The 12,182-nt window shown below is 42.8% G+C and overlaps 1 protein-coding gene across 8 annotated transcripts in view; it reads right to left on the bottom strand.

The window, feature by feature from the left end:
- HHAT (hedgehog acyltransferase) overlaps window positions 1-12,182 on the bottom strand; it is a 354,454-nt gene that overhangs the window by 325,324 nt on the left and 16,948 nt on the right. For all 8 annotated transcript variants that reach the window (XM_024101211.3, XM_005301226.4, XM_024101209.3 and 5 more), the window contains exon 3: window positions 9,154-9,221. In XM_024101211.3, the coding sequence (XP_023956979.2) occupies window positions 9,154-9,221 (68 nt within the window). The remainder of the gene's footprint in view (window positions 1-9,153; window positions 9,222-12,182) is intronic.

Here is a 12,182-nt window from a genome sequence, read left to right on the forward strand (position 1 = left end):
ATGTAACTTCTAACTTTTTTTTTTCCTTTCAGAAAGTATCAAAGAGAGCACTGCCGCGGAGCTCCGTCTGCAGCCGAGGACAGTTGAGAAGGAACTGAGGGGACAAGACGACTCCTGTGCGCGCCCTTCCCCCGACCGAGTACTGCTGCGAGAAATCCCACATCTCCGGCACAGGAATGCACCGATACCTAGAGTGGAGCACCCACATGGACACCACTGGAAGAAGAAGGGGATAGCTCAGGGTGAAAGGAGAGGATAGCTAGGGGATGTGTGCAGGGAGGGGATAGCTCAGGGTGCAGGGAACCATGGCATGGCACCGCTCCAGCTCCTATGCGCTCCAATGGGAGCTGCAGGGGCGGTGCCTGAGGATGGGCCAGGGTGCAGAGCCACCAGGCTGCGCCTCCGCGTAAGAGCTGGAAATGGGACACAACACTGCTTCCGGGAGCCGCTTGAGGTAAACGCCGCTCTGATCCTGCACACCCCTGAGCCTCTCCCCACGCCCCAACCCTCTGCTCCAGCCCTGATCCCCTTCCCACTTTCCAAACCCCTCAATCCCAGCCTGGAGCACCCTCTTGCACCCCAAAACTCTCATCCCCAGCCCCACCCCAGAGCCCGCACCCCTTCCTACACCCCAACCCCAATTTTGTGAGCATCCATGGCCTGCCATACAATTTCTATTCCCTCATGTGACCCTCGGGCCAAAAAGCTTGCCCACCCTGGTGTAAAGTCACCACAGGCTCATCCTCCCCCAGATAGTGTTATCTTCAGATCTGCAGTAAGATGCAGAAAATCACCTTCATTATTTACAACATAAAGTTCTCTGAAAAGCTAGTATTCTTGATAGGGGAAGACTAGTAGCAGAAGCTAGAAGTGACCACTGGAGCCTACACCTGGCTAAGCCAACCATCCACACCACAGAGTGGGAATGGGGGGCTATCCAAGAGCAAATAACCTCTATGAATTATTGGTTTTACAGATCACTAGTACCATATCAACATGTGACTGGCACCAAGAATTGACTTCAAGTCTCCAGGAGTAAATATCTAGAAGCTCATTAAAACTCTGCACCACCCATTCCCTCCTCATGGAGAACTTCAGAGAGGCTAATATAGATGCGGGAGCCTGTCATAGGGTCGGCCACCAGCAGCAGAACAGGCATGCCTCCCTCTGGTTCCCCTCCTTCAGAGTCCCCAGTAACTCTACACAAGCTTTCTTGCCTCAATAACACCCCTCCTGGGATCCAGTTTATTAGAAAAACAGTCTAAATGGTCCATGACAGAAGTCCCAAAACATAGTCCATTTATCACCCCAATGCATGCAGTCCTTAAAATCTCAAGATATCTAGTCCCTCAATGCCTTTCATGCCACACTCCATCTTCTGTCTCACCTGGGCTCTCTGTTGGTCCTCTCTAGTCCTTCCAGTTGGAATGCAACCCTGCTCTTCTCAGCAGGAACCCCCACAGCCTCACTGCTGGGAACTCATCCTCTCCAGGGGAGCATCCCTCACTTCCTCTGGTCTTTTAACCTTTTTGCTCCAGAGAGGCCAAGAGGTAGGTCCTTCCACTGACTCCAGCCCTCCCTGTCCTTCATCAGCTTCAGTTCTGATCTCAGCAGGCAACTCCCTCTGCTGCTGTCTGGCCTTCAGCCCTGGCTCTCGGGCATGAGAAGGTCGGCCAGCAAACCCCTCTGCTGCTGTTCACCTATAGCCTTCCACCAGGAACCACCTACAGCTTCTTTTAGAGACCTCCTATAGTCTCCTCGTCTCGGGCAGCTCTCACCTGCTCTATGGCCAAGGTGCCATTTTTAAATCCAAGTGAGGTCAGTGGACCAGTCACTATTAAGAGACTCACTGTCCCACTCTAACGGAGCCAAGCAATGTTTGAAAGAGCTTGTTTTGCAGATAGCCTTATTTCAGCTTTAGGTTCATTTTCCAGGGAACATCCATTCAACACGAGATTCTCTGAAGAAATTTATTTCAACACACTGCAAAATCCTTTCTACTAGTCCAGTGGTTTTCAACCTTTTTTCATTTGCGGACTACTAACAAATTTCAAATGGTGGCGCAGACCCCTTTGGAAATCTTAGGCACAGTGGGCGGACCACCAGGGGTCTGTGGACCAGAGGTTGAAAACCACTGTACTAGAAGTAGTCCTGCCAGAAATCTCTCCCCCTGACTAGTGTTTAAGATTTCCAGATCTTTCACTGGTCAAGGGTAACAATTTTAAGTCACAAATACAAAATTAATAAAAATACATTTTGGAACAGATTGAGACTTGGGCTAGGTGCATGCACAGAGGAGTAGGAACCCACCTTACATTGTTAAGTGGGTTACCCTGCACTTGGGTCCACCAGACAGGATTAAGCTACGCTCCTGCTTACTCCCTCCCTGGAGCAGCTGGGCAGGGAGGGATAGAGAAATGGTCAGAAGCTGGGCTTCCTCCCACTTCTCCCTGGCCTGTACAGATCTCTATCTAAGGTTCTTATATGACCCCCCTCACAATAGTACCAGAGCACCACAGAATCTTTAATATATTTATCCTCACAACACCCCAGAAGAAATGTTAACATCCCCATTTTACAGGTGGGAAACCAAAGCTTAGAGAGATCAAGTGACTTGCCCAAGGTCACACAGAAAGTCTGTGGTGGAGCAGGGACTTGACCCCAGGTCTCCCAACTTGTCAGCTAGTGCCCTAACCACAGGACCATCCTTTCTCTCTGTTCAGGCAGTGAGGCCCTGATCCCTCAATCTGTTCCACACGGGCAAAGCCCAAAGCCTGCGCTGAGCCCTGTTGAGTTCAGTGAGGCTCCATGGAAGCACACAGGTCCCCATGCACAGAACTGTTTGCAAGACTGAAACCTTAGTCCTCAATCTCACAAAAACTTGGCCCTGTGGTTTACTTTACACCAGGGGTCGGCAACCTTTCAGAAGTGGTGTGTCGAGTCTTCATTTATTCACTCTAATTTAAGGTTTCGCGTGCCAGTAATACATGTGAACGTTTTTTAGAAGGTCTTTTTCTATAACTCTATAATATATAACTAAACTATTGTTGTATGTAAAGTAAATAAGGTTTTTAAAATGTTTAAGAAGCTTCATTTAAAATTAAATTAAAATGCAGAGCCCCCGGACCTGTGGCCAGGACCCGGGCAGTGTGAGTGCCACTGAAAATCAGCTCGCGTGCCGCCTTCGGCACGTGTGCCATAGGTTGCCTACCCCTGCTTTACACCCTATGAGCAGTTCCACTGAATAGTCAATGGGACTATTCAAAAAGCAGAACATTAAGCATGCTTGTCTTTGTGGGATCAGGGCCAGAGTTAGTTTCCTTGTGTATGTAGGTCACAGAAGCAGGGGAAAGAAAGTCATCCAAAATACTAGGAAAATGTGAGCATAAAGCCACAGTAATAGACTGGGGCACTGAGGTGCAGGTATAATACCTCAAACTACTTTTAACTCCTTTTTTCAGACTGCCTAGTTTTTAAGTTACTGGTGTCCCTTTGAGCTCTTCCTTGCCTATTAGTTGATAACTGTCCTGAATACTAAGACTGAGTACATCCTCAATGCTCCCAGTCTCTATTGATTCAGCGCTGACACACCCAAATCTCTTACAGATCTCTGGTCTTGCTCCTGGCCCTGTTTCCCCATAGGAACAGAATGCAAAGCATAATCACCTTTATTTCTTGACATTAAAAAAATATTCTTAGTCTATTCTTAACCAATACTGTGATTTCACTGTGAATTATTATTCTATTTCTGCTGACCTTTGAAAAAGTAGAAATAGATTTATTTCCATGCGCTGTTAAGTTCAAATTGGGTAATCAACTGCTTTTATACTGCTTCTCTGAGAGTTAATAAGAGACTTGCATTTATATGTTCCAATTTACAATTGCAGTTTTCTGTGAAGATAAACATTTGTATTCTGCAGCTGTGGCTGCAATGGCCTCTGTTTTTTGTTATATTGTGTCAACTTCTTAACCTGTCAGGTAAGAAATCTAACCAGGAGAAAGGAACAGAAACAACATTAGCAGGTAAAAACACAAGCTCTTCATGTTAATAAGAACATCTCAACTCACTTACCCCCTTAAACTTTACACTTTCTAGTCTCCGGGTCCTAATCTCAGATACTTAGAATGTATTTACTCTTAGTTCCGACATGACCGGAGGAGTCAGGATTTTGCCCTTTCAGCATCTTAAATGAACATCAGCATGAGGATGCATAGAAGGGTCTTGTTAAAGGTGTATTTTATTACAGTTCTGTATATGGGCTTGAGAGTCAACTCCACTTTACAGATAATGAGGTCTTGACCTAAATACAACTGCACAATTTAAACGAGCTCTTACTCAGCCCAGAGGACAAATAACAATGTCCTCAGTGGATGCTATGCCAAAAATTGCAACTACCTAAAGGCTGCATTAAAAACAATAACAAGAAATACACACAAAAATTGGGGGAAACAAAACTGGGAAACTTCTTTGGAGCAGCAAGAAGAATAGGGATAAGGGCATCTCTTCTCTTTTCTGTAACCCCTACAGAAGAGATGTGTCTACAGCCAGGTCCACACTACAAAGTGTTGTCAGAATGGCTAGGTCAGTCATTAGTGTGGAATAAACTACACCCAACAGCTAACATAGCTATGCTAGCAAAATCCCCAGTATAGACACAATTATGGCAGCAGAAGAATGTCATTCAGCTAATGTCATTCAGAGAGATGGCATTACTGTACAGAAAAACCTCTTCTGTCTGCATAAACTGCACCTACACTAGAGGGCTCTGCTGGTATAACTTTATCAGTATGGCTTTATCATCAAAGCCCATGTCACGTAGACAAGGCCTACATGTTTCTGTTCCTAAAAGCCAAATCCTGAACCCTCTCTCATACCCACAGCATGGAGGACTCTAAACACACCGGAATGTTAAGTAATCAGTATAATACATACATAACCTATAGATCAGGCTACAATCACATATAGCTTCTTCTGCAGGAACAACCATCTTATGCTGATGTAAACAGCATGAATCAGAGGAAGAATCTCTGCTGTGACAGAGTGTGTTGGCGGTTTCCAACGAGAGCAGAGCATGGAGAAGACAGCAAAAGCTGGCAGTGCCACAAAGCACATGCCATTCTTGAAGGACTAATTCCGTAATATACAGAAACTCCTAATTCAGAAAAGAGTATTGCAATGCACTCTGCATCGGGTGACACCTTAAAACAATGCAGAAACTGAAGCTGGTGCTGAATATGGCAGCTTATTTGGTAAGCAGGGCATCTGGCTGGGAGCACATGACACCAGTGCTCTGGGATCTGCTAGCTGCCTATTGGTCTCCAGATGTAGTTCAAGGTGTTGGCCTTCACCTATAGAGCTCTAAATGGCCTGGAAACAGTCCACATGAGGGATCACCTCTCTCCCTGTGCCACAGTGGCATAGCTGTGGTTAGCAGGGACACTCAAGCTGGATCCACCTCGTTATTAAAGAGAAGAAGTTGCTGGTCAGGACTGTGGATCTTGCTCCCCATTTGGACCAAAGCAGTCTGGAGTTGAAACCTTCTGGGCACAATGCAAAAACCATTTGTTTGACAGGTTCTGAGGGAAGGTTGAGCATGTTCATGGCAGGGGAAGAGGAGGTTCAAGGGACTCTTCTGTTCCTTTAATTTATGGGCTGGCTAAGCTAATCTGATACCTATGTACAAGTATTTCATGATGCTCAGTGCTCAGCACTGTGTTACTCTAAGTGTTATGACACCTGCACTTTTTGTCTGAGCATTTACTGTCATTTAAATCTGAAGAAATAATAAAGCACTCCATGAAGAAAGTAAGCATGAGGCCTATGGACCACATAAGCCCTTGGCACAGAGTGATTTCACCCAAAGGCAATATTAACTTGACTCTATCGATCTATCGATGGCAGCCGGTATCAAGTGAAGTGCCCCAAGGGTCAGTCCTGGGGCAAGTTTTGTTCAATATCTTCATTAATGATCTGGAGGATGGCGTGGATTACACCCTGAGCAAGTTTGCAGATGACACTAAACTGGAAGGAGTGGTAGATATGCTGGAGGGTAGGGATAGGATACAGAGGGACCTAGACAAATTAGAGGATTGGGCCAAAAGAAATTTGATGAGGTTCAACAACGACAAGTGCAGAGTCCCATGCACTGCTACAGACTAGGGATCAAGTGGCTAGGCAGCAGATCTGCAGAAAAGGACCTAGGGATTACAGTGGACAAGAAACTGGATATGAGTCAACTGCGTACCCTTGTTGCCAAGAAGACAGAAGGCTAACGGCATTTTGGGCTGCATAAGTAGGAGCATTGCCATCAAATCGAGGGACGTGATCATTCCCCTCTATTTGGCATTGGTGAGGCCTCATCTGGAGTACTGTGTCCAGTTTTGGGCCCCACACTACAAGAAGGATGTGAAAAAATTGGAAAGAGTCCAGCAGAGGGCAACAAAAATGATTAGGGGGCTGGAGCACATGACTTATGAGGAGAGGCTGAGGGAACTGGGATTGTTTAGTCTGCAGAAGAGAAGAATGAGGGGGGATTTGATAGCTGCTTTCAACTGCCTGAAAGGGGGTTCCAAAGAAGATGGATCTAGACTGTTCTCAGTGGTACCAGATGACAGAACAAGGAGTAATGGTCTCAAGTTGCAATGGGGGAGGTTTAGGTTGGATATTAGGAAAAACTTTTTCACTAGGAGAGTGGTGAAGCACTGAAATGGGTTACCTAGGGAGGTGATGGAATCTCCTTCGCTGTGATGATTTAGTTGGTGTTGGTCCTACTTTGAGCAGGAGCTTGGACTAGATGACCTCCTGAAGTCCTTCCCAACCCTGATATTCTATGATTCTATGATCTCTGAGAAGAGTGTCTTAAACATGAATTGGGGACAAGGACCACTGTGCAGTGAGGATGTGGCCATGGGTAGGTCAGGCCCAACCTTTCGGATCTGCATTTTTAAAGGGGGTTGAGAAGTCCTAATATTAACAGAAATGTTTTCAGATTTTTAAAATACTTTGTTCCTAGTTGGTGATTCAGACGGCCTCCTCATGCCGTGGCACAATGGCTCATTGGCTTATCATCATCCCCTGTGGCTGTCACACAGACATGAGGCAGCTATTATTTTCACATGACTTTCTTCATACTGTTAACAAGGAAAAGGCTTATTTATGTTCAGCGATATCCCTCCCTATATGCCAAACCATGTTACATGATTAAATGTGTTAAAAAAATAAATTAACAACTAGTCAATCAATCTAAAAAAAGTTGTTACAAGTAGTTTGAATTACTACATCAGCACCTGAGTGCCCGTTTATTACTGTGGCTTTACATTCAAATATTCCTATTGTCAAAGATGATTCTCTCCCATTGCTGGGTAAAAGATCCACACAAACAACAGAGGAAACTAACTATGGCCCTGATTCCACAAAGATTTATGCACATGCTTAACGTTCTGCTTTTTGAGTTGCTCCCATTGGCTTCAATGGAATTGGTCAAAATAAACCCGGTGTCTACGTTTTTGCAAGATGGGGGTCTGAGGCCTCAATCTTGCAAACAGCTCTATATGTATGCATCCATGTGCCTGTACAGAGCCTTACTGAACCCAGCAAGGCTCCATGCAGGCACCGGGGTCTGCCCATGTGGAACAGACTGCAGGTTCAGGGTCCACCTGACTAAGAGAGGAAGGCTGGGCCAGTGGTTAAGGTACTAGTCAACAAGTTGAGAGACTTGGGATCAGGGCCCTGCTCCACCACAGACTTCTTGTGTGACTTTGGGCAAGTCACTTGGTCTCAGTGCTCCATCTGTAAAATGGAGAGAACAGCATTCTCTACCTCACATGGGTGTTGTGACAATAAATACATTTCAACTTCTTAGGTGCTCAGATACTACAGTTATGGAGGCCATGTAAGAGCCTAAGCTAGACAGAACAATGTAAACAAAGAGGAAAAATACACATTTTTTCTTTTCCCTGTCTCAGCTAAAATAATCTTTGGCTTTACTTGTAACAGTAGTAGAAAATTTTCAAAGAGCAATGTGATTTTTAAATTAATAGTGTTTCCTTAAACATTTATGCTGCAAAAATTATTACCCAGCAAGCTAGACTGAAAACCAGTGTAGGGTGACCCTGATGCTCAAACATAAATGTAATAAATTCATGAACAGAATTATCCGATGGGGCTGCCTGCAATCGCAAGGGACTGGACTTGATGTTCCTTCCTTGATGTTCCTAAGCAAAGCCATTATCCAAACAATCAAATGACAAGCAAGAAGGAAAAGTGCTGCTGGGGGTGCATAGGGAAGCCAATGCTTTTTAGGAAAACATTGACACCAGAGATTAAGTGATTCTGCTACTAACATGTACGAAAGGACAGCAAACAAGAGAAAAACTATAATACGAATTTCTAGATCAGGTCACATTGCATCAGGTAAGCCATTTTTCCTCTTGAGGGATGGAAAAACTCGGGAGATAAAATTAATTTTTTTTACACTATTGATTGAGCTTGTGATTTTAAATCAGTATCCAGGACTGGCAAATATCTCCTTTTTGTCAGTATTCCATGCCTAACACTGCAAATGAAGTTGGAGAGGCAGGGCATGGAGAGGAAAGTGTGCTAGTAATGGACCACTTTTAATTTATTTATTTTGATTAAAAACATTGGGCCAGAATTCCTTCCCTCCCACTGCAAAACCTGTGGGAAGAGCTGAAAGGAAGGAATCCTCCCGTCACATTGGAGGATGCACTTTCCTATGTATTTTTACGCGTAGAAAAGGATGCTTTCCATCACTGTTAGAATATAGCATATTTATACTTATTAGTTTCTCTCCCTCTGAGTTCTGTGTTCTTGGACTCAAAGTATTAAAGGTGCCTGGCTTTACAGAGGGAGGGAGGCAAATAATAGGATCCATAAAAATCTGAGTAACTCTTTAAAATATCTCTATAATAATATTCAACTGAAGAGAGGGAACACATTTTACAACACATAATAATTCACAGAATATAGTATTCTGTGCCAAGTGTCCCACCTAGGAGCAGAACTTTGTTTAATACAGTAATCATAAAAGTTGGTCACAATCCACTTGCAGAAGACTTCAACTGAATTGCTAGGGATATGAATTTACACTAAAGTTACAAACTAAAATGATCAGTAATATTCATTGACCTTACCTTTTTAAGTCCCCAAAACAAAGTATCTTTTTCCAATTCAAATTCTCGTTCAAGTTCCTCTTCATATTCTGCCAAGAATAATACCCCCCATTAATAACAGCTCACCAAAAAAAATAAGAGTCAATGGGCCTGCAGTGTTAGTTTTTAAACAGTATGAAATTCTTTGTATCTACTTGAAAAACAAACACACAGCAAATGGAAAGAGAGGTTCTTTATGCAGGAAGAAATCAAGAAGGGTAAGGAGGGCAGAATCCACCCCCCAATCTTTAGGTCTGAACAAAATAATCACTACTGTAGTCCCTGGTCTTTGATCCTTGCACAACCCCCCAACTTCTGGCTGATGTATGCATACAACCATGGACCACTGATGCTGTCCCTGATCCATGCAGGGCTGGCATGCAGAGTAACCCAACTCCACCATACATTCAGCATGCTGAATCTCCGTGTACTGACTGGACAGTCACACAATCCTCACACAGCAGAGCACACTGTTCTGCTGAGTTGGAGGCCTTCCATGGCCTTTCATCCTTAATGCATGTTTCATTCTATTTCTAAAGAAAACAAAGCATGAAAATATGTTGGCTCTGTTTCAGTGCAGACAATCACTTCCACGACCAAAATCTAAGCACCAGTATGATACTATGCTCACCAGTGTAGAAAAAGATGAGAGAAGGCAGGGGAAGGATTTTTTTGTCTTATATAAACAAACTAAATATCACCACAATTGATGATTTAAGATTAAATACATATACATACACACACATACACATATCCCTAAACTCTATTTAAAGTATGAACTATTCACAGTCATTGATCACAAATACCATTAGAGACCTCATTTTGTTTTGTTTTAAAGGTGGGGGGACATATATTCTGCAAAAAGCAGATATAACCCATGAAATATCTAGCAGGTTCAGCTGAACTATTCCCACAAGTGCAATCAAACTAACTCTCCTCAAAGCCCACTTCAGATTCCAGCTGGTGAGTGGCTGCCTCAGAAATTCAAGTGTTTAAATATGCTTAGTTCAGAAAATGCTTGAAGTGAAAGGCTAAATCCCTGATGAATCACACCTCAGCTTTTCTGTGAAACTTCAATATCTGTCTAAAGTTCAAGAGAACAAAGTTTCTGCCTCTGACTTAGTGACACACAAGATAAATCGGGGCGTGGGGGGAGATGTAGTCTTTTCTTATCTAGGAAAATTTCCCTCTTAACTCTAAGACCCTCCTAAATCCGTACTACCGGGTACAGAACACTTATGAAGATACTGTTACAGGTTGTACTGGAATGGGAGCAAGTTTCTGTAGAAGCAGCATTGGAAACATGCTGTTTCATAGGTATACATAAAACCTTGTCTCCCTATAACAATAATAATGCTTAGTATTTAGATAGCACTTTATATGTTCAAAGTACTGCAGAGGCATTAAGGTCTTAATTAATCAGATCTTGCAACAGCCCCATGAGGTAAACAGGTCAGTATTATCCCTTATTTACAGTTGGAAAGACAGACAGAAAGGTGAGAGAACCTCAAAGCCACAGACCAAGTAAGTGAAAGAAGCAGGATTAGAACTCTAGCCATTCCAGTGAAACACGTCAGCTTCCATTTGTTAAATCAATTTAATTAACTGATGAGTCCTACGGTGTTGAGCGCATTCTCTTCAAACGGCTTCCCTACGATCTTCAATGGTTTCTATTTCACCTTTTAATTACATCATATTCAGACTCCTAGAGAAACCATGACAAAATCGATTCTCTTCTTCCAAAACTGCAATTATGGTCAAAAGTTACATTGCCCACTACTTGGAGATTAACTGTGCACACAGCTGGCCTGTGTAACTGTGTGATCTTCTCATTGTTGTTCTTCTTCTTCCCCCTACTGTTTGTTGCATCTACTTGTTGCATCTTGTCTTAATTTATATCCTGATCCTGCAAACTGCTCCAAGCGGGTGAACTCTTGTGCCTTACAAAGCCTCTAGCCAATAAAGCTTTGTGTGCAGGCCAGGGTCCTCTCACACAGAACAGCTGCAAGGCAAGGGCATTAGACTGCGAGCTGTTTAGAGCAGGGATCTCATCTTCCTGTGTGTTTCACCATTGGGTGCTGATGCGGATTGGGGCTCTGGGTGCTACCATAATACAAATAATAAATTAGAATAATAATTAAACAGAAAGTAAAGATTAATTGGTACTGTAGCAATTCACAAAGCAAGTCCTGGTCTACCTGAAGTTAATAAAGAGGCAACAAAAACACTCAACATAATATTAGCAAACTGTAGAGAAAACAGCATGGTTTTATTTTAACCTCCAAGACCGGAAAAGCCATCCATGGGGCACATTCTGAACGCAATAGCAAAGGATTTAATTAAGTCTTAGCTAGTTTTCTCTATCTTTCCATTCAAAAGATTTTGGTGCTAGGAATTATAATCTAAAATGAAATTCAAATGTTATGATATAGGTTGGGTTTATTTTACTAATTATAAAATGTAAAGTATATACTGGTCTTCATTTCCAATGTTTTTAAGCCTGTTTAATATCTCCCTCTAGTGGGAAAAATAAGACACAAGACTTTTATATGACAGTGCAATAAAAATAATGATGATCTTGTAAATCTTTACAGGAAACATATCATGAAGAATCAGTTTTTTAAAGTGCTTCAGTTTACCATCTTGATAATCAACTAGATCCTGCACACTCTTACACACAAGCTTCACTTTACTCATGTGAGTAGTCCCATTGATATCAATGGAACTACTCATGAACAACATTAAGCACAGGAGTAAGATTGCAAGATGAGGGCCTTACTTAGCATAACATGCGTGACTAATTAAAATGCAGTATCATTCAAGATTTATTTCTCTATCGGTATTTCCTCTAATCAGGAGTTCCTTTTTAACCATTAAACTGTAAATTTATTTACATTAAAATACCCAAAATATAAGAGCCAAATCATATTTATTATTTCTAAATGTTAAAACTGTACCCATCACTTCTCTCCGAGTACACATACAACTCTAGATAATAGAAAAGCAACATA

Source organism: Chrysemys picta, chromosome 3 (assembly GCF_011386835.1).
Source record: "Chrysemys picta bellii isolate R12L10 chromosome 3, ASM1138683v2, whole genome shotgun sequence".
Taxonomy (NCBI): domain Eukaryota; kingdom Metazoa; phylum Chordata; order Testudines; family Emydidae; genus Chrysemys; species Chrysemys picta.